This window comes from Centropristis striata, chromosome 13 (assembly GCF_030273125.1).
Source record: "Centropristis striata isolate RG_2023a ecotype Rhode Island chromosome 13, C.striata_1.0, whole genome shotgun sequence".
In the NCBI taxonomy this organism is placed as follows: domain Eukaryota; kingdom Metazoa; phylum Chordata; class Actinopteri; order Perciformes; family Serranidae; genus Centropristis; species Centropristis striata.
Window position 1 is genome coordinate 33,925,624 of NC_081529.1, and position 23,706 is coordinate 33,949,329.

The following is a 23,706-nucleotide window of genomic DNA, read 5'->3' on the forward strand; positions in this document are numbered from 1 at the left end:
CTAACACTCAAATATCTCCTAAAAACTCTGAATAGAAAATACGGTAACACTTTATATTAAGGAACACATATTCAACATTAATTAGTTGCTTATTAGCATGCAAATAAGACACATATTGGCTCTTTATTAGTCATTATTAAGTAGTTATTAATGCCTTATTCTGCATGGCCTTATTATACAACCAGTAAGACATTAACTAAGAGTTTAAGATCGTTTAACTCATATACAACAACTTCCTTACTTACTACTAATAAGCAATAATTCTGAGGTTATTGAGGGAAAACTCTTAGTTAATGTCTTACTGGTTGTATAATAAGGCCATGTAGAATAAGGCATTAATAACTACTTAATAATGACTAATTAAGAGCCAATATGATACTTATTTGCATGCTAATAAGCAACTAATTAATGTTGAATATGTGTTCCCTAATATAAAGTGTTACCAAAAACACTAGTTGTCCAGTTGGTGGCGCCAGATTCACAGATCTCCAAAAACATCCATAGAGTTAAATCTTTAGTATCAATAGCAAGATTTTAAAAAAGCAGACAAGTGAAAGCTTTAAAACGTAGCACCCTCTGAGTTTAGCTGCTATGTGTCCAGATTATATATAGTTACATCCCAAAAGCCTCGAGGCTAGCAAGGCTCCTAAAATACACTGCAAAAAAGAGGTCTAAAACCAGAAAAAACAGTAAATCTGAGGGAAATGATCTTGCTGCATGGACAGATAATTTACCTTGACAAGATTTATTAAATTAGGATTATTAAATCTAGAAATAAGCATGTTGAACACTTAAAATAAGAAATGATCTCTTAAAACAAGATAAATGAAATTTATTTTGTTTCTTACCAAGATAAAAAAAAACTTTAGATTTAGAAGTGTTAGATAATTTATCTTGTTTTAAGAGTTAATTTCTTATTTTAAGCGTTCAACATGCTTATTTCTAGATTTAATAATCTTAATTTAAGACATCTCTTGGTTTTGTTTCCAGTTTTAAATGGTTTTATTCTGGTTTTATATGGTTTTATTTTGGTTTTATTCTGCTTTTATGTGGTTTTATTCTGGTTTTAAGTGGTTTGAACTGGTTTTATTGCAGAAATCTCTTGGTTTTATTCTGGTTTTATGTAGTTTTATTCTGGTTTTAACTGGTTTTATGTGGTTTTATTCTGGTTTTAAGAGTTCATTTCTTATTTTAAGCGTACAACATGCTTATTTCTAGATTTAATAATCTTAATTTAAGAAATCTCTTGGTTTTATTCTGGTTTTAAATGGTTTTATTCTGGTTTTATGTAGTTTTATTCTGTTTTATTCTTGTTTTAAGGGTTCATTTCTTATTTTAAGTGTTCAACATGCTTATTTCTAGATTTAACAATCTTAATTCAAGAAATCTTGTCAAGGTAAATTATCTGTCCATGCAGCAAGATCATTTCCCTCAGATTTTCTGTTTTTATCTGGTTTTTAGACACTCCTTTTTTTTGCAGTTTACCCAGCAGTCTAAAGAACAAAAGGAGAGAGATATGAAGTCTAATAGCTGGACAGAAGTTTTAAGGTTTTGAGGTTTCTGGTTTCAGCAAAACACAAGAAAAAGGCAGCCATGTTTACCAGAAAGCGGTCTGGCATGATGAACCGGTGCGTTTGAGTCTGATATTTGATTCTAAACATTCAAATGTTGGATCAGGGACCAGCTGAGTGAAGGAGGAGGACCTGGGTCCTTGTTTCCCCTCACAGAGCGGTGAACTGGATGTGAGGGTCTAGCTGCAGGTCTGGGGGGACGCCGGGCTCCTGACCAGCAGAGCCGTCCCCGTGTTGGTCCGCAATCACCTCAGGGACGAAGGCTCGCCCGACCCCCTTCAGGACCAGGCCTCCATCTGGACGGGACAGTTAGAGGGACGGGTCAGCACATAAACCTGTTAGACACGTCTTCAACATGAGCTGAAGCAACAGAACAGGGTCATTCCACAACAAGTCACCTGGACCTCCCAGTTCAGGTTTAGTATTTATTATTTTTAATTTAAATCATGAAAACTTGCATATAAAATCGCTCTAGTCTAAATTAATTAATTCAGTTTTATACTCATGAGATAATTCAGGGGCAACTCTCATTTATTATATCATTTTTTATTTTATTTTAATTATTATTGTTGTTATGATTATATAATATATAATAATTATTATTATTATTATTATTATTATAAAAATAATTAATAATAATAATAATTATTATTATAAAAACAGAGAAGGGAGGAAAAAAATGTAAATAAAGTAAAAAAAAATAATAATAAAAGATAATCATAATAAGATAATTCAGGGGCAACTTTCATTTATTATGTAATTATTATTTTTATTATTATCATTATTATTGATAATAATAATAATAATTATTATTATTATTATATATTATAAAATGATAATAATAATTATTATTATTATTATTATTGTTATTATTATTATAAAAACAGAGAAGGGAGGGAAAAAATGTAAATAAAGTAAAAAATAAAAATAATAAAAGCCATTAAAACTGTCCAACTATGAATAATATGTTCTATATAGATTAGGATAATTAAGTTTGTTTGATGGATAAAACAATTGCAAATAGAGGTTTAAAGTGGCTGTACATTACATGGAATTTAGAGAATATTGTGTTTGTCTCCACATGTCAAAAATCCTGTCGACATTATGTTGACTTCAGGGTTTTGTAATTGTGTGATTGCTATCGAGCCTGTTTTTCACTGGAACATTTTCAAGTTACAGCTTGTAATGTTTTGGTTTGTTGCGTACTAGACAGGGCTGTAACTTCAGAACTCTGGAGGCATTTTGGGGTAAAAGTGTTTTCTTGGTTGTTCCTCTAGTATTTTTTTGTGCTGAATCCATTTCTGCTGGATGTCAAGCTGTAAAAGTGACGGTATCATTGTAAAGGAGGATCCATGGCTTTCATTGAAGCCCAAAGTTGGATCTTTCTGACAAACTGCTCCAAAGAATGAATGGAGGTGAACTGGCCTGAGCCGCTGACTTCTAATTTAAGGCTCACAATAACCTCTCACTAAGAAATAGTTTGGCTATATTATACTTTTCCTGAACTGACAGAGTCTATTAAGTATTGCAGTTGTTGGTTTTTGGGTCCCTGATGTCCCTTGATCCTACAGGGATCACATCAACTAGAGAGTTTAGGCGGAAATTGTGGGAAAATGTGTGTAAGTTATGGTTTAAAGAGGTCATGTGACCTCTGTGTTTGTCAGAAAGATACAACTTTGGGTTAAATGAAAGCCATGGATGTCTCCTTTACAATGATACCAAACAACCAGACATAATATATTCACATATTGGAAAAAGCCATTTCTAATATTGGGCGATTAATCAATCATTATGCTAGTTAATCAATAATTATGACTAAACCGTAACTTTTACAGCTTGACATCCAGCAGAAATGGATTCAGCACAAAAAAATACTAGAGGAACAACAAAGAAAACACTTTTTCTGAAGGGTTTTTCCCCAATTTGGTCCTGTCTATACTACATGATGCCATGTCGTTCATGTTGTGTGTCTGGAGGAATGATTGCATTTACTTCCTCAGAACAACACGCACAATATTTAGCAATTTAAAACTTTTCTAAACAAATTCCTGGCATCATTACCTCGTGGCATTAGGAAACGATAAAGCCAATCTGAGCTAATCCACCTGAAAGCAGACGGATCATTGCCAAATGGATTGCAACATAATTAGCCGCAACAACTATTTGCATGAATTCATGTTGCACATGATCCTCAGGGGTTCTTCAATGTTGGTTTGGTTCAAATTTCAACACAATCAAGTGGAAAAAAGGGCAACTGGTGAAGCTTAGAATGGAAATATAAACAGCAGGTTGGCTGAGTGTTTGGGGGAAAAAGTGTTTCTAGGTGCAAAGAGTCAAAAAAACCTGTCTAGAGGCACTTCATCATGTTTTCCCCATTAAAAGGCAACCAAGAGGGCAATTATCATGTTTTTGAGTCTACCAGGGGATAAAAAGAATTATAAAAATAATGACATTAACTCTATGGAGTTTTGAGCTATTTCATCCATTTTTGAATTCTTTTCATCCTGCCTGTATACACCTCTTAAAAATGTTTATAATGCCATGTTGGTTTGTTTTGTTTTTCAGCACAATCTCACCTATATGACCTAATAATAATTTATTTTTTATTCTGACTTACTGGACAAAAACATTTTCAACCCAAAAGAAACAAAGAAAAAACAACATAAATGGGATTTTGTGCGATTTTGTGCAAAACACGAAATTTTTGTCATTTTGTGTCTTTTTTTAGTCATTTTGTGTCTTTTTTAGTCCTTTAGTCCAACATAAAATGTGATTTTGAATCTTTTTTTTACTTTCAAAACACTATCATGCTCAAGAAAGAATTTTAAATGTTGCAAATGTGAACAAAGGTTGCAAATTTAACATATATTTGGTTATATCATTGAGATAAACTGGGAGATCTACATGTTGGTGTACTGGTGTGGAATGACCCAGTAGCAACACACACACACATGGTTTCACACTGGGGAGCACACACACACCACCTTTACACACTCATTAGGACACCAAGGATTGAGGATTATATTCAGTCAATTACATATTGCAATTATAATACCAGTTAAGGAACGTTTTTAGAGGCAGAGGCCGTTATTGGAGTGTATCCTTGGTGTGTTAATTGTAAAATATGACTTATTTTCTACATAAATATATAAATAAATATGTTCAAGATGAATGCACATAGAGGATAACAGCACACGGTCAGTTTAAAGTCTGTTTAGTTAGTTATCATTATACAGGTACATCTCAGAAAATTAGAATATCATGAAAAAGTTCAATATTTTTTGTCAGTTATTTCAGAAAGTGAAACTCATACATTATATAGATTCATTACACATAGTGAAATATTTCTAGCCTGTTTTTCTTGTAATTTTGATGATTTTTTCTCTCGTAAATTTGTATTTTTCTCATGAATTTTTAGATAATTTTTTTTATCACAAATTTGTATTTTTTGTCTTAAATTTTTTATTTTTTTCTTGTAAATGTATGATTTTTCCTTGTAAATTTATGAGCTTTTTCTTGTCAATTTATGATTTTTTTCTTGTAAATTAATGAGTTTTTTCTCTGAAAATTGAGATTTTTTTTTTCTCACACAATTTGTGATTTTTTTCTCATAAATATGAGATTTTTTCTTGCAAATTTATGAGATTTTTTCTCTTAAATTTGTGATTTTTTCCATGTAAATTTGTGATTTTTTTCCATGTAAATTTGTGATTTTTTCCATGTAAATTTGTATTTTTCTCATAAATTTTAGATTTTCTTTTCAAAATTATCTATTTTTTTGTTTTGTGTTTTCATTATCTCTAAGCCAGAATCATCAAAATTAGAAGAAAAACAGGCTTGAAATATTTCACTCTCTGTGTAATGAATCTATATAATGTATGAGTTTCACTTTCTGAAATAACTGACAAAAAATATTGAACTTTTTCATGATATTCTAATTATTCTAGATGTTCCTGTAAACTGTTAGCAGGCAGCACTGCAGACTTTTTGAAACAGAAGCATGTTAGTGTTGTAAGGCAGCAGGTTAAAGTGCACGAATACTAATACACATTAATAAATGCATAGAGTATGTGCACAGCAACACACACATGCAGGGACACAGAAGCAAACCAACACATCAGCCAATCAGATCCTTACCATTACCTGCCTTGCAAAGCTCATCTTACAGGCAGACCAGCAGCTCACACATCTGTAATATTTACACATTTCCTGTCATGCATCACATCACCACAGTTTTATTTAGTGTGCGAGGCACGATAACACAGTGAAACCAAAAGCAGGGAGGATAAAAACAGCAATGCCCTGAGAGGAAGCTGAAATCACTCGATACTGAGAACAGTATCAGCAGACGGCCAGAGAGTGATCTCAGTCATTGCAACGTCTACACAGAAGAAGAAATGGTGTTAAAGCATGTTAAACAAGGCTAAAGATGAGCTGCTGTTCATGTTTTATCATGCACGCTGGTTCATTACAGCTGAAATTCTACACTGCAAAAAAGCCAACTTGTATTTTTTGGCCTAAAACAGTGATTTAAGTTGGTAAAACTTGGAAATATAAATTATTGACATTTAGGGCAATAATGTAAGTTAGCACAACAAAGGAAGCCAGTTGTCTGCTCAGAAACAAGTTGGAGAGTTGTTGTTACTTATATCTTTAAGTTGGGGTTCACAACAAGGGACAATAGTTCTGATAACTCTTATTTCTTTGTTGTGAAATTCGGTCATTAGCGAAAGCTAGCCGCTAACTGATGCTAGCGGCGCTGCTTGTTACAGCTACAAGAGTAGCCATTAGCATATCAATGCTAACTCAAAATTGTGGTCGCAACATTAGCTGACATTTCATAGCGGCAAGATGCCAGAGAAATTCAGAGTTGAGCAAACTTAAAAACAAAACTTAAAATATTTAGTTTAATTGTCCAACTTAAAATTTTATCGAAGTTTGTTGCCTTGAAATTTTGAGTTCACCCAACTTTTCTTTTTTTGCAGTGTACAATTATTTAATAAAAATGCTGCAAAAGTACATTCACTCAAGTATTGGACTTCAGTTTAATCTGTACTCAACAGCATGTGATGCAATTAATTAGCTAAACCTCAAGCAACATTAAAATCGCGCTGACATAACAAATGAGCAGAACACTAACAGTACAGGAGCCTTTACATAATGAGTATTTTTACTAAAAGATACCTTAAAGTGCATTTTGCTAAATTCTTCTGTCCTCTCATTTAAGATGCATTTTGAATACACGACTTTCACTTGAAATTAGAGTTGTTTCGATTCCGATACCAGTATTGTTCTGAGCTCCAAGTTCAGACTTTGAGTGTCAATTAAACACACCATACGTGTTAGACCTGCCTTCAAAATAAAAGCAAACACATGTAGCTTTCAAAATAAGAGCACATGGATGTGTTAGCAGAGTCCAACATCGCTGGTAAAACATAGGATTAATGTTCCGTTAGTTAGACTATTTACATTGCAGCACACAGAGAATCCGGCGGCTAATGGTGCGTTTAAGGAAACACATGTAGCTTTCAAAATAAGAGCATATGGATGTGTTAGCAGAATCCACCACAGAATTTACAAGAAGACTGTCAAAATAAGACGCCTTCAATAAAACATAGAAGAACCCTTATTCTCCTTTACAATAATTCAGTAAAATATGCAATGATTAAGGTGGAATAGTGGCATTATAATGTGTGAGGGGCACCAAATTTAGGCTTTTAGGGCAAAAATGTTCTCTGGGGGAGCATGGCCCCGGACCCCCGATTTATTTTTTGTTTAAGTTTTCTGTTGCATTACTGTTTTGTATACTGTTTTATTTCAAAGTAAATGTATAAATAAATGGCTTGAATCTGCTGTATTTATTCATGTTTTACAAAGAGTTTAACCTTTAATCTAATTTTTTTCATGACATACTGGTATCGGAATTGGTATCAGGAGGGGAAAATTGGTAATTGGAAGAATCGGAACATCTCTACTTGAAATGGAGTTTTTTTTATTTTATTTAAGTTTTGCTACAGTGCTGTGAGTTGAGTCAGTGATCTGAAAACTTCTTCTACCACTGACTGCCTTTGATCTGAGCACCACAGCACCACACAAGTAGCCAGATCAAAGATCCTGCTCTGTTTCTCTATTTGGAGCCGGATGAGAGCTTCCATCGGAAAAACTTGATCATACAGTACAGATGTTGTGCACACAAACACACACACACACTTTTCTTACAACATTTTTGTTACATTACAAGTACGTTTTTGGTATTTCTTTTGGCTGCCTGGTGTGCATTTATCATTTGAAACCTAATTCTTAACTAGTTTTGTTGCTTATGCTGGGCTTCCACCAAAAGATTTTCCCAGTCCCAGACTAAAAGCTGAAAGTCTTTAGTAAATCTAGGAGTCTTACTGGAGTCACAGACTGGCCAGTAAAACCACTTCCACAGGAAAAAGGAACATTACAATAATGCCTCAATAAAAATACAGTGATGTCATATATTTAGATGTTTCTTAGTAAAAAGAACAGTAAGGAGACCCAGTTAAAATGTATCAATAAATGTATACATAAATAAGTAATAAATAATGGATGATTAATGTTTGATTAACTAAATGAAAGTTGATAGAGCTGATAAATATAATTATTCAATTAAACACATTATAATTAAATAGGACATAAATGTATATCATGAATTCATTTCTAAATGTTCCTTTCCTTTATTCTTCCTTATATCTATTTTTACTGTAAAATAGTCAACTTTTCATGTGATAAAAACAGAAACCATTTTTCAGCTTTGTGAGGGGCATTTTGTGGCGTCTTCTCTTCCTTTTGTTGTTGTTGTTTTTTTCAACACAAACCACTGCACACACTAGAGCAGCTGGAGCCAAAAGCTGCTTCTCCTCCATTTAGTCAGTTTTTACTAAGAGCATGATGGAAAAACTGCTAAAAGAATCTAGTTGTAGTCTTGTAAATAGTTTCCCTGCTAGATTGACAGTCTGTCTAAAATCTCAGTGAGACTAGAAACTCTAAACACTTGTCTTTAGATGGGAGCTGATAGTTTCCAGGAGTCTTTTCCAAATCTTTTCTGATGTAAAGGTAACATTAGATGACATTTAAATATATGATACCGCCCACTATTTCTTATATAATAAATAAAAATAAAAATATTGAAAAACAGGATCTAGAAAAAGACCTTTACCTGTTATAATCTTGGAGGCGGAGCTGCAGAGGCCGTCTCCGTTGTCGTTGGCTGCAGGCTGCGGCGGCGGCGGCATGCTGGGCCGGGGGCGGGGCTTGGGGGCCGGCCTGGCGGGGCGGGGCAGAGACCCAGAGTGGTGGAAGGACAGCGGGTGGGACTGGGGCCCATCGTGAGGCGGAGTGTCAGGAGGGGTGGGGGTGCTGGGGGGGGAGGGCTCCGACTCCCCCTGGTGGGCGTGGCCTGGAGGAGGCTGGGGCGGCGGGTGGCTCGGGGCGTGGATGGGGCTCTCTTTGGTGGTGTGGCGTCGGGGGGTGATGGGGGGGGTGGTGGGGGGAGCCGGGGGTCTGGGTGCCGCCGGGATGGGAGGCGAAGGGGCTGAACTGTTTGGGCGGGGCCGGGGCCTGCTTCTTGGTGCCTTCAGGGAACGATTATTACTTATATTAATATATTGGTTTAGTTATTTGCACAGACAGAATTACATAAAATGACAAAGGTAACAGGGCAGAAAACCCAGATGGGCTTATTTAAAGCCTCCACGTAAAATGTCATAGTTATAAGAGAGTAATAAACTGATAATAGAAAAAAAATGTATAAAATCAACAACAAAAACCAAGCAGTTAACCCTCTATGGTACGCATTATGATGCCAGTTAGGATAATCTGAAGAAATGTTTTTTTTTGGTGGAAGTTTTGGGGGTTTGTTTGTACCAGGCAACATTGTACCATAACGGTGGAAACGAGAGTTTTTTAACCCATAGAAACCCAGATCTATTTATCCTTAAAGGAGAATTATGGGGGATATACCACAGACCAAGTGGACCACATAACACATTTATGATGTTATTTAAAAATACTAACCCTAAATGTCGAAGATTTGTGATGTGACATAAATGTTACATTGGCCGTTTATGGTATTTATTTTTAGGAAATTTCTTATTTTAATATAAATAAACTAAATGTGCCTTTTTCTTTACATCTCCACAACATATATTTAAAAAAATTGTGACATTAATAGTGCTGATTAACAACTAATTATTTTTCAGATTTGTTTTTAAGTACCAAAATAATAATAAATCAATAATAAATAAAAACAAATAAACCCTAATAGGGTTAAATGCAATACAGGACACCCTATTAACGGATTAGAATTGTTAAATGGGTTTAAACTTAGCCTTGTAACAAAAAATAAGCTTTCATGAGAACGAGACGAGACGAGATTTTAACACACTGTACTGCTACAGAGCTAACTGTTAGCCTGTTAGCACATACACACTGTACTGCTACAGAGCTAACTGTTAGCCTGTTAGCACATACACACTGTACTGCTACAGAGCTAACTGTTAGCCTGTTAGCACATGCACACTGTACTGCTACAGAGCTAACTGTTAGCCTGTTAGCACATACACACTGTACTGCTACAGAGCTAACTGTTAGCCTGTTAGCAATTTGCAGACTCCGGCTCTGCAGCTGGGAGAGACTGCTGCAAAATTAAAGCATTGCTATTGGTTCCCTATACTCTTCCCTCTGTTTTAAAGTATTGCATCACTTAAAAAGATGCATTGTAGAAATTTGACAGGCCAAAAATGGGGCAACACCGTACCATAGAAGGTTAAAAGGGCTTTTAGACATCTTTTGAAACACTGACAACTGACAATATTAATGGTATCAAAATATTCAGAACCTCTCACCTCTGCGGACCATGTGTGGACTGGGCCCTCTGGACCCGCCCTGAGAGTGGGGGGCTCCTACTGAGAGATGGACCGAACCATTCCTCTGGGGGGGAGGGGTGGACATGAGCTCCCGGGCGGGGCTGTGGGAATACAACGAGTCCAAATGTTAATCCATCAACAAGTCATCAGGACAGATTTCAACAAGGAAATGCTGCAAGAACGCATGCAAAATATACAAAACAATTGCACATATTTCCATTCAAAAGCGACATTAGATGAAGATTATCACACGTGGAATAACTCACAAAACAACATAATGACGAGGATGCATCATCAGAAAATTTGTTTAGAAGTTCAGTCATTTGTTACATGCAAAATCATAAAAGACATTAAAAAATCACTCGGACAGACAGACACGCAGGCAAGAAGGAGGTGGAGCGTTTCTTTAATTTATTTAAAGAAACAAGCAGGATGGAGGATAAAAGTTGCCTGTAATTAAAGCGTCACATGATTTTTTTCTTGCATTACATTATTTCATTTGTTAAAATGAAGCAAAATTCAAAGGGACAATTCACCCCAAAAAAACAAATTTTTCTTCTCACCTGTTGTTTTATTTATCAACCTAGATGGTTTTGTGGTGTGAGTTGTTGGAGATTTAGAGATATCGGCCTTTTATAACTCTGAGTGGCAGGTAAGAGAAATGTACAGGTACATCTCAATGAATTAGAATATCATAGAAAAGTTTAATTCAATTCAAAAAGTGGAAATAACACATTATATAGATCCATTACACACAGAATGAAACACTTCATGTCTTCATTCATTTAATTTCTTATGCATTGTTTATTAATTATTACTTTAAATTTATTTTATTTATATTAAATTTAATGCAAAATGGGTCACATCTGTTGTATTTTATACAATTCCGACATGTGAACATGTAACAACTCAAAGACCAATGAAACACATAAAACAAATTTTTAAGTGTTCAACACGCTTATTTCTAGATTGTATGCGTTTTTACATGTGTTTTTTTAATCATATTTATGTGTTTTTTGTCTTTTTTTTTTTTTTTTTTTTTTACATTTTTTGTGTTTTTATGTGTTTTTTGTCATTTTTTTAGTGTGTTTTTGTGATTTAATTTCTTATTTTAAACACATAACAACATGCTTATTTCTAGATTTGACATTGTTATTCTCATGATTTCTATTTCAGGACTTCCGACGTGAACATGTGACAACTCAAAGACCAATCAAACACATAAAACAAATTTTTAAGCGTTCAAAATGCTTATTTCTAGATTGTGTGCATTTTTACATGTGTTTTTTGTCATTTTTTAATGTGTTTTTGTGTGTGTGTTTTTTTTTGAGTTAATTTTTATTTTTTGCAGTGTGGTGGAAATGGACTTTTCCATCATATTCTAATTAATTAAGATGCACCTGTATGTATTTCTTTATGATTTTGGGGCGTACTGTCCCTTTAAGAAGATGAAGTGGACATTACAGACATTGTTATTCTCATGATTTCTTTTTTAGGACTTCCGACATGTGAACATGTGACAACTCAAAGACCAATCAAACACATAAAACAAACATAAAAAAGGGCGAGTGAGCTCCTGATTGGCTGATTGGCTGCGAGCAGGCGGTATCGGAGTATTGTAGCTGCCTCAGCTCGCTCCTCCTTACCTGCTCTCCTCTGCGCTGAGCTGGGTTACAACCTGAGGCGGCCCAGTGGCTACCTGGACCCCACCACCACCCAGACCACCACCACCAACACCACCACCACCACTAGCACCAGCAGCAGCACCCAGGCCGGGCTGCTCAGCCTCTGCAGGAAGCTGGGGCTGGGGCTCGGGATGGACGGCAGCCCAGGCCTCCAGAGGGGGCAGGGGGGGCTGGAAGGTGGGTGAGGTTAGCTGTGGCTGCTTTCTATTAACAGTGCTGGCTCTACGAGGAGTGGGCTCCGGGTGTTTGTTAACAGTGCTAGGGAGGGGGGGAGAGGGGAGAGAGTTCAGGAGGGAGAACCACACAGTGAAAGAGACGGAGAGAGACGGAGAAACAGCGAGAGCAGAGACAGACTGAGCAACCTGCAGGTCTCACAGGAATCTGTGAAATAGCCACGGATTCGCTTAACTCAAAATCCGAGGAATAGCCACGGAATAACTCAAATTTCTGTGAAACTGACACGGATTTCGCTACAATGCAAGTTAATGACAGTCAAAGTCCATTTTTATGCTAGCCTGGGTATACCCATACTGCCTTGCGCGCTCAAATTTCATTTCGAACCTCCAGGTAGTCTGGCAACCAGGGCCGTTTCTTAGCCCTGTTTTAGGGATCCAATCACAGAACGGGGAGGGACGGCAAGACGATGACGGTACTACTCGGCAGACGGAAGCTTGTAGTCTTGTAGTGCCGCTACTAGCCCCGCTACTAGCGCCGCTACTAGCCCCGCCACCGTAACACCGATGATCTTGCTACAAGCCGGGGGACAGCGGAGCCGCCGAGAGACCCGCAGCAGCTTGTTTATTGCCCATAAAATCAGTGGATGTGTGTGGCTGAATGTGAACATGTTGCAGAAAAACGTTGCAGAAGCAGAATTGAGGATTTTAGCCTCAAAGTAGAGATGGGCTAGTCTGGCTATGTAAACATCAATTTCTGTCGCTCTACATACGTCATCTGGTATAACTGATACGATTGGCTAAGAGCTACCTACAGACGCTTATGATAGACATTCTAAGCGCCCAATAAACGGCTCCGGAGTATCGTAAACCACACCTCCTCTACGGAGAAATGAATGGCTGGTTTCCAGACTAATCTCATTTGTGATTAGTCTGGTGTTAGCCAGGCTATTTTTAGGCAGAAACTAAGTCAAAATATTGATTTTTTTCACTAAAAATGAGAGGACTGTCCGCCATGTTTTTTGTTCTGACCGCCGGGACCTTGAAAGTCACGTGACTTGGAACAAACCAATAGGAAAAAATATCCATGGAATAGCCACGGGATATGACTGTCATTAACTTGCATTGTAGCGAAATCCGTGTCTTTGACAATTTGAGTGATTCCGTGGCTATTCCACGGATTTTGAGTTAAGCGAATCCGTGGCTATTTCACGGATTCCTGTGAGACCAGGTTCGACAGAGAGAGATGGTGCGAACAGAAAAAAAGACGCCACTTCCTGAGTTCAATGAAACCAGTTCAGAGAGAAGAACCCAAAAAAAAGGACATAAAACCAAACGACAGTGACCTTTTTAAATAGAACTGCGACATCTTTGCAGGGACAGAAGAGACAAGATGCCAACAGCATACAAACAAAATGCAACAGAGGAAGAAGCCCACACAGAACATAAAACCAGCAACCTACAGAGTGTCCTAAGCTTTAATTGAGAAACAAAGGACATAACACAGGAGTACACAAGCGTAACACATGAGATTTATAGCTATAGACCAGGGGGAGGCAACCTGCGGCTCCAGAGCCACATGTGGCCCTTCAGGCCATTTATACGAAAGAAAAGGGTTATTTGTTTACGTTTTAATTTTTATTTAACGTTGGTGTAGACCCAAAACAATTTGTGTTCTTCAACTGTAAAAATGTGCAGCTTTTATACGGCATACAAACATTTTTTTTTTTTTACTTTTTGGTTAACTTGAATGTGCATCATAGCTTACAAAAGTCTACGACACAGCAGCTACATAGGAAATAAAGGGTGATAATTTATTTATTTTTTTATTTATTTTTTATTTATTTATTTATCTATTGTTTTTGTTTTGTTCTTTGTTTTTGTTTCTTTGTTTTGGTTCTTGGTTTTGTCTTTTCTTTATCTATGAATGTGGGCATGTAAACCCTCATTAATGTATGTGTCATGTTAATTCTAAAAACCCAATAAATATAATTTTCAAAAAAAAAAAAAAAAAAAAGTCTATGACACACAACCTCTACATTTTGATAACTTCAAGTCTAGTATTAGTTTCCCTAGCTTCTCTAGCTTTCAATTTCAAATCTCCTGAGATATTTGTCAATTTTCAAGCATCTCATTTGCACTTTGGTTCTCACTGCTTTATGACAAAATCATACTGATAAATGCTAATTATGCTAGTTTAGACTTAGCAGGCTGTTTGTAAGGTTTGAGATATGGTTTTCGGCTCCATTCCCACATTTTTCCACTGTTTCTGGCCAACAGTGGCTCTTTTGCTCATAAAGGTTGCCGCCCCCTGCTCTAGACAATATGCTTCAAAATGTTTTGTCTCAAAAGAACCGCTTTTTCATCATGTTCAGTACCAATGTTGAGTAAACATAACTGATTATCTTGTGCTGAAATCACCCAAACATAACAGAACTGTGGTGCAAAAATCACACAAAACATCATTCCCTTCTTTTTTTGTTACTTATCAGTGAGTGGATTCATGGGGGCTACATTGGGCTGCTGCACAGCTTTGAAGTCTGGACTGGGCAGATCTTCAGTGGGTGTTTCTGTGACTGTAATGGACTCGTTGGCCACTACATAGAGGGCCGAGACGGCCGGGCCCCGGGACTCCTGCCTGCTCAGTGTCTTGGGACGGGACGGGAGGGTGAGGGGCAGGCTGAGGCTGAGGTTGGGGCGGAGCAGGTACCTGTCTTTACGAGGGGTGTGACTGTCCCCCTCCTGCCCCACCAGGCTGCCGGGGCGCCTCCTCTCCAGGCCGGGCTCGGGGTCCGGGGTGGCCGGGTGGGTGGGCATGGCGAACATGCCCGACACGTTGAAGTCCACGTCTGGACGGGAGAGAGGGAGGAGCAAGTTAAGAGGAGAGGGAGGTGATATATCAGATTTTTTAAAACTTATCTTTTTAATTTGGCTTTTACTTGAACCATTTTTAATGTTTTTTCTGCTCATGCATCTTAGTGTTCTCTTTTATTTATTTATTTATTTATTTATTTATTTATTTATTTATTTATTATGCTATATGATGCTTTACTTTTACTTATTATTATTTATTCATTGTTTTAATATTTTTTTATCTAGCATTTTTAGTTTTTATTGTTATTATTATTTACTTTTTTATTTCTTATTATTTTTTATAATATTTATTTTTTAATAAATATTATTATTTATATTTTATTTTATGTTATCTTACCTTACTTTATTTGTATTTATTTTATCTAATTAATTTATTTTATTTATTTGATATATATATATATATATATATATTATCATGCTCTACTTTTTAATTATTTATTTACTGTTTTAATCTTTTTTATCTAGCATTTTACTTTTTATTGTTGTTATTTACTTTTGCTTTTTATTTTATGTATTATCAATAAATAATATCATATTTTATTTTATCTTACTTTATTTTTATTTATCTATCTATCATGATCTACTTTTTAATTATTTTTTTATTGTTTTCATATTTTTTAATCGAGCTTTTTAACTTTTTATTGTTATTATTATTTACTTTTTTTATCCTACCTTACTTTATTTTTATTTATCAAATCTTATTAATTTATTTTATTTATTATTAAATTGCTACTATTTATAGACTGGTTGTATTAACGTGAGTCAAACAAACAAATAAATAAATAAATAAATGTTTTTTACCGTCAGGGAAGAACCAATCAGCGTGCTGGATAATGGGCTCAATGATGGCGACCACATGGACAGAAGTAGCTGCTGCCATCTCCGCCAGCGTCCTGAACACAGAAAGCTTCAATAAGCTCAGCTTCACTTTGTGCTCTAACATCAATAAAAGGTAACAGTAAACACTTCTTACCCTTCAGTTTTTGCCCACAGCAGGTTTGGCCCGAGGACGATGGCGATATTACTGGGAGTCATTTTATTAACGTCGCTGTCCTGAGCCAGTTTAGCCAGAAACTTCACCAGATACCTGAAACACAGACTCAGCTGCTTTAAAAACCTCTAATGCAACTCCTTTACATTAGTTATCCAACTGATATTATAAGATAGTGGTTCATTTCTTCTTAAATTGTACTAATTTGGCATTTTGGAAGTGTTTTACCATTTAAAAAAAGTATAAATTCAAGCAGGAGTGGGCAATTAATTTTCCCAAGGGGCTACATGACCAATACCACGAAGGTTGCAGGGACCGGACCAAAACTCTGAACTAAATTCTGCTCAATATTAATTTAATCTCTTTATAAAATACAGTAAATGATCTGGTTTTGAGCTGCTACTGATAAGAATACATGTTATGATAAGACTGTTAATGTGGAGTAAATCAAATAAAGTAGTAAAAAGTAGTAAATACTCCAATCACTGTATCACTTTTACCTTTAGCAAAGTTCCTATCGGTGTTTTTGTATTATATAGCTTTTTTCATGTTCGTACATTTTCTGGATATTTTACAATGTTGTGATGGTTTTATTTTGAAAAGGCGCCATCCAGTGTGAAACGGGTGCTTTAATTTTGAAAGGTAGTGACAGTCCCGTCATTCAGCCAGGAATGCTACTAAACATACATTCAAACCACAAAAACAATATAGAGCATGTATGTTATGCAGTAAACCAGTAATTTATTACTTATTATTATTTGTTTTTGACAAGGTACCGAGGTAACTCAGTGTATTTAGTGGAACGCGTTTCTTTGCAGGTGGGTATGCATGCAGGCAGATGTACGTAAACCGCCTTCAAAATAAAAGCACTGCGGTTGAATTGATTTCTAATTTCTGGGTAACCTCACGAGGGACAAGGACAGCCAACGGGGATATACATATATATAAAAAATAGACTAATAAATTGTAGAAAATAAATAATAAAATAAAATAAAATAAATTAGATCTAATAAATAAAAATACAGTAAGGTAAGATGAAATAAAAAACAAAAGTAAATAAAAATAAAAAGTAAAAATGCTAGATAAAAAATATTAAAACAATAAATACTTAAAAAATAGAGCATGATAAATATATGTATATATATATATATATATATATATATATATATACACATATATTTATCATGCTCTATTTTATATATATATATATACAGTTTATTAAACTAATAAACTGTGGCAAATATAGGATGCTCTTACCTGAGGTTTGCTTTGTGAGTCTTTGGCAAACGGTCACATGTCACCCACAGCGCCTGCAGCCTCTTGTCAGAGTCAGACACACTGGAAACACACAACATATTTGCTTGTCACACAAGTATCAGAATACCTGCAAGCACACACACTGCCTCAGGTGTGTGTTCAGTGCTTATTAACACAGCAGGAGTTTGTTTAACAAGATATTAAAAAGACGTGTGTGTGTGTGTGTGTGTGTGTGTGTGTGTGTGTGTGTGTGTCTTCTTACTTGGAGGCCTGTGTCCACTCATCATACAAGCCAAACGTCATTAGAGGTTCAGGAAGTTCCCTGAGATAGGACTTCAGGGCTCCTGTGTATGAAGAGAAAAGCTCTGAGAAAATGATCTGGACCACAGGGTTTCACTTTTAGAGGATTTGTAGAAGAAGAAGAAGAAGCTGGTACCGGCGACGGCGTGCGGATCAGAGTAGAACTCCTCCAGCTGCGAGGTGGAGCAGTCCAGCGCCGCTTTTAGCTTCTTCAGTTTAGAAGCTCCGGCTGCTATTCTGAAGAGACCCTGCAGGAGAAAAAAATGACTGATGAGTGTTTTTATCTACATACATGCAAAAAAGGTGTTTAGTCTAAAAACCAGATAAAAACAGTAAATCTGAGGGAAATGATCTTGCTGCATGGACAGATAATTTACCTTGACAAGATTTCTTAAATTAAGATTATTAAATCTAGAAATAAGCATGTTGAGCGCTTAAAATAAGAAATTAACTCTTAAAACAGGGGTCTCAAACTCGCGGCCCGTGGGCCAATTGTGGCCCTCGTGATGATATTTTGTGGCCCCCACCTTGATATGAAAGTTTAATGTAATAATGTTTTATATGAATGGCACTTTACCGTGTTGTGTGTGGAAGGTCCCTTTCATTACTTTCTTAAATAATTTTGTGTCTTTTTAAAATAATTTTGTGTCTTTTTTAGTAATTTTGTGTCTTTTTTTAGTAATTCTGTGTCTTTTTAAAATAATTTTGTGTCTTTTTTAGTAATTTTGTGTCTTTTTTTAGTAATTCTGTGTCTTTTTTGGTAATACGTGTCTTCTTTGGTCATTTTTGTTTCTTTTTTTAAGTAATTCAGTGTTTTTTCTGTCATTTTGTGTCTTTTTTTAAGTAATTTCATTTTTTTTCTGTCATTTTGTGTCTTTTTTTAGTAATTTTGTGTCTTTTTTTGGTAATTCGTGTCTTCTTTGGTCATTTTTTTTTCTTTTTTTAAGTAATTCAGTGTTTTTTCTGTCATTTTGTGTCTTTTTTTTTAAGTAATTTCATTTTTTTTCTGTCATTTTGTGTCTTTTTTTTTGTAATTTTGTGTCTTTTTTTGGTCATTTTGATACTGCCTCCAGCGGCCCCCAGGTAATTTGAGTTTGAGACCCCTGTCTTAAAACAAGATAAATTAAAGCTGCCAGCAGTGATGAACTGGCCCGAGCAGAGTGACCTGATGATTATTTGTTTCTTACCAAGATAAAAAAAAACAACTTTAGATTTAGAAGTGTTAGATAATATATCTTGCTTTAAGAGTTAATTTCTTATTTTAAGCGTTCAACATGCTTATTTCTAGATTTAACAATCTAAATTTAAGTCCATGTCCTGCTTGCTGTCAATGCAGCAAGATCATTTCCCTCAGATTTAGTGTTTTTATCTGGTTTTTAGACTAAACACCTTTTTTGCAGTGTGGTTTCAATAAAGAAGTGAGTCTGGGTTGGTATTAAGAAAGGAGAAGTAAAGCGAGAAGTAAAGCGTCCACTAAATGAGTGGATGGAACACAAGCTGAAGTGTTTCTGTTGCAGAATAGAGATGTGGCTCTTTCAGGCTGAGTAGCAGACAGACAGACGGACAGCTAGACTTTAGTTTCCGTTAATAAACTTCTCCTCCTTGGGGAGTCTAGAGATACATTTTAAGAGAGCAATAGTGAACATGCTAATGTGTAACAGATGTCTGCGCACACACACACACACACACATTCTTGTACTTCTAACTTTGTGAGGACCCTCATTGGAACAGTGAATTCCCTTGCAAGGTTATAATAGTTTTGGATTTTGAATTAGTTTTAGTTTTAATTTCGTTGTGAATTTTTGTTTTCAAATTCAGTTACTTTTAATTCGTTTTTAGAGTGAGTTTGCTAGTTTTAGTTTAGTTTTTATTAGTTTAGTTTTTTGTAATGGGGTATTTGTTGGGTGGGAGATTAAAAGAGGTCCCAGTAAATTTTGCCTTTATTTCCTTTGTCTGATCCATCTTCATTATGTATGAAAAAAGTTGACAAAGACAAAAACGAAGGACATTTTCACTATAATTTTAGTTAGTTTTGTAACCTCACAATACAGTTTCAGTTAATTATCATATTTATAAAACAACCTAATTGTAACCTTTAACCCTTAAAACAAAGTCTGAAATCTCAAAAAGCCTTTAAAGAAGTGAGGACCGGCCGAAATGTCCTCACTCTGCAAAAATGTCCTCACTCTGTTGGTTAAAAACATGTTCTGGTCCTCACTATGTAGGAAGAACAAGAACACACACACACACACACACACACACACACACACACACACACACACACACACACACAGTGGTTATTCCTGCAGCCTCCAGGCTAACTGACCACAAGTTGGCCCCAGATGTTTCCAGACTCTTAGTGCCATCTCTTCTAGAGAAGCGTCCCCGTGACCCACATCTCCTTCCAGTGAAGTTTTATGGGTACAAATTTATGACCAAATTCTCGTTAATTAGCCCTCAACTTTGCTCTACTTTATCAGAGTTTCTGCTCCTCCTCTAGCTCCGTACCTCCTCCTTCATGCCGGTCTCCAGCAGCATCATGACGCAGGCCTCGATGGGCAGAGCGATCTCCCTGTTGCTCCTCTTCAGGTGCTCCTCCAGAGCCGTGCCGAACGCCGGCTTCTCCATCCAGGAGTCTAGGAGACAACCAGTCAGTGTCTTTACACAGTTTTAAATATTTAGGGATCATTATTGATCAGAAGCTGCCATTTAAACCCCCATATTGAAAGCCTTGTGACAAAACTGAAACTAAAATTAGGATTCTTTTTCCTATCAGTCAAGGAAATATTTGATTTCTGCAACTTTCTTGCCTCTATTGGATCACGGTGATCTGCTTTTTATGAATGCAACTAATCAGAGCCTTAAAGGTCCCATATTATGTTAGTTTGAACTGTGTAATACATGTCCAATGGTGCTTAAAATCAATATTATGAAATCAATTCTAAAAAAATCTAAAAAAGTGTTGTTGTGATGCTGTATTTGTATTTAATTGTTTATGCTAACTGTGTTTAAATGTTGTAACTTGTCTCTTTTTATGCTGCTTTCTTGGCCAGGTATGTCTTGGAAAAGAGATTTTTTTAAATCTCAATGGGACTTTTACCTGGTTACATTTAAATAAAGGAGATATATATATTTCTGTGTCTTTTACATAGTCATTCTGCAGCCGACTGTGAATTAATAATGATGCACGGTGTAATGATTTCTCCTTTCATCCCACTGGTTTTTCTGTCACAGTGGTATTTCCCCTGTCCCTTTCCCTGAAGTCTTTATCATGCACACAGACACGTGAAAGAATTTCTCAAGAACATTCTGCAAAAAGCTGATTGCAACCTGGTGGGATTCCCTACAAACTGTGAGTGTTGTGTGCATCAAGGTTATAATAGTTTTGGATTTTTCATTAGTTTTAGTTTTAATTTCGTTGTCAGTTTTTGTTTTCAAATTCATTTAGTTTTAATTCGTTTTTAGAGTGAGTTTGCTAGTTGTAATTAGTTTTAATTTTTTGGAAAATGCTTAGTTTTAGTTTAGTTTTTATTAGTTGTAGTTGTTTTGTAATGGGGTATTTGTTGGGTGCCAGATTAAAAAAAGTCACAATAAATAATATATACTATATATATAAATAATAAAACCAGATAGATGAAATAGATTTCATATCAACCAAAAAGGTTTACGTATGAAAAAAGACGAAAACTAAGGACATTTTCACTATAATTTTAGTTAGTTTTAGTTAGTTTTGTAACCACAAAATACAGTTTCAGTTAGTTATTGTTTTTTTAAAAACTCTCGTTTTTATTTCTATTTCATTTAACGAAAGTGTTTTTTCAATTCTAGTTTTCATTATTTCGTTAGTTTTCGTTAACTATAATAATCTTGTGTGCATCGGGTCGACTCGTCACTTTTGGCCTAAAAAGTTGTTTTCCAAACCTAAACTTTGTCCAAACCCGAAGACTAGACCTACAGAGACTAACTGTAACTTCAAACAGAGATGCATTTTTATTTTTTCAAGGATCAACAATATACGAAAATACACTTTAGATGTGGATCCTTGTGCCGGCTCTGTTTTGATCTACTGTATTTGCACATGACAGGTGCAACCAAAGAAGCCACGAGAAGCCAGGGAACATTTCTCAACAGCAGAGCAGCTTGTAACTTGTCCGATATGTTAATGATTATAGCTGCCAGCTCTAACAGCGGATCAGACATTTAACCCTCTATGGTACGCTTTATGATGCCAGTTAGTTGTTTTTTGTCTTAAAATAAACTAAATATACATAATCTGAGGAAATTGTATAATTTTTTTTTTTTTGGAAGTTTCTGGGGTTTGTTGCCCAAAAGTTTAATGTGAGTTTTATATGTATATATGAGTTTTTTGGTAATTTTGTTGTTGTTTTTTTTAGTAATTTTGTGTCTTTTTCTAATTTGTCTTTTTTAGTAATTTAGTGTTTTTCAGTCATTTTGTGTCTTTTTTTGGTCGTTTTGAATATTTTTTTTTAGTTATTTTGTGTCTTTTTTAAGTTATTTAGTTTTTTTCTGTCATTTTGTGGATTTTTTTTGGTCATTTTGTGTCTTTTTAAAGTAATTTTGTGTCTTTTTTTGGTCATTTTGATACTGCCTCCAGCGGCCCCCAAGTAATTTGAGTTTGAGACCCCTGCTCTAAGTGTATGAAACTATCAAAAATTAAGGCTTACTCACCTATCAGTAGGAATATATTTGTTTCCATACGGAAAAGGGCCAGGAAATTATGTTTTGAGTGATTTTTTGTGGCGCAAAAGTCTGCAAGATAGGGTTTCAATATGGCCTCCTGGAGGTCATGTGACAAATTAAAGCATTGCTATTGGTTCCCTATACTCTTCCCTCTTTTTTAAAGTATTGCATCACTCAAAAACATGCATTGTAGAAATGTGACAGGCCAAAAATGGGGCAACACCGTACCATAGAGGGTTAAATATGAATGCATGTAAATGATTGTGGTTTGCAGATTGAGTGAAGGTCTGTTTCATGGTTTTCTGGTCACCTTGTTGTATTTGGATGGTGGGTATAGCTGCCTCCAGAGCTGCCAGAGACCTCCTGTGGTAATCTGCCTGAGCCTCCAATAACTGTGAACAAACAGAATCACAGGTCAGACATGCAAATACGTGGCCACACAATGCAGCAGGCATTCAACAAATCATACGGTTATAGTTTAATGGACGTTATTTGCATCAGATTTTCATTTCACTTTAGGTCATTCAAACTGAAGTGAACCCACCATGACATAGTAGCGAGCGTAATCTCCCTCTTTGGAAGCAAAGTTGTACAAGTCTGCAGAGAGCTGGTCCTGCAGGATGAGACAGAATATAGATTTTTTAAACATTTTTTTCCTACAAAATTATTCAGACTGATTGTTGACAGCCAATCCATTAATCTATATTCAGACTATAAGCCTATAAGGCAGGGGTCTCAAACTCAAATTACCTGGTGGCCGCTGGAGGCAGTATCAAAATGACCAAAAAAAGACACAAAATTACTAAAAAAAAGGACACAAAATGACAAAAAAGACAAAATGTCCACAAAAAAAATCACAGAATTACCAAAAAAGACAAAATTATTAAAATAAGACACACAATGACCCAAAAAAGACACAAAATTACCAAAAAAGACACAAAATTATTATTTTTTTTTAATCCTAATTTTATGTTTTCCTTCATTGTTACTTTTTAAACAAAATCCCTTTTTGTGTCACTACTCTTCTAATGCACAACATAGGTGAAAAATGACCCATATCCATTTTTTAGCTAAGTAGCTTGCTAAGCTAACTACTTAGCTAACATCTTGGCTAAGTATTTAGCTAAGTAGCTTGCTAAGCTAACTACTTAGCTAACTTCTTGGCTAGGTACTTAGCTTAGCAAGCTACTTAGCCAAGAAGTTAGCTATGTAATAATACAAAACATTTTTTATTCATAAAGTATGAGAGGCAAAATGGAAATA

General features: G+C 35.6%; 1 protein-coding gene across 1 annotated transcript in view; it reads right to left on the minus strand.

Moving 5' to 3' along the window:
• Positions 1-853: 853 nt before the first annotated feature.
• arhgap17b (Rho GTPase activating protein 17b) overlaps positions 854-23,706 on the minus strand; it is a 50,215-nt gene continuing 27,362 nt past the window's right edge. The window contains 14 exon segments of the mRNA XM_059348025.1: positions 854-1,867; positions 8,755-9,076; positions 9,078-9,169; positions 10,442-10,563; positions 12,109-12,405; positions 15,031-15,169; positions 15,996-16,087; positions 16,168-16,281; positions 17,443-17,523; positions 17,705-17,786; positions 17,879-17,990; positions 20,251-20,378; positions 22,754-22,835; positions 22,988-23,056. Coding sequence (XP_059204008.1) covers positions 1,722-1,867; positions 8,755-9,076; positions 9,078-9,169; positions 10,442-10,563; positions 12,109-12,405; positions 15,031-15,169; positions 15,996-16,087; positions 16,168-16,281; positions 17,443-17,523; positions 17,705-17,786; positions 17,879-17,990; positions 20,251-20,378; positions 22,754-22,835; positions 22,988-23,056 — 1,878 coding nt within the window. The 3' untranslated portion in view covers positions 854-1,721.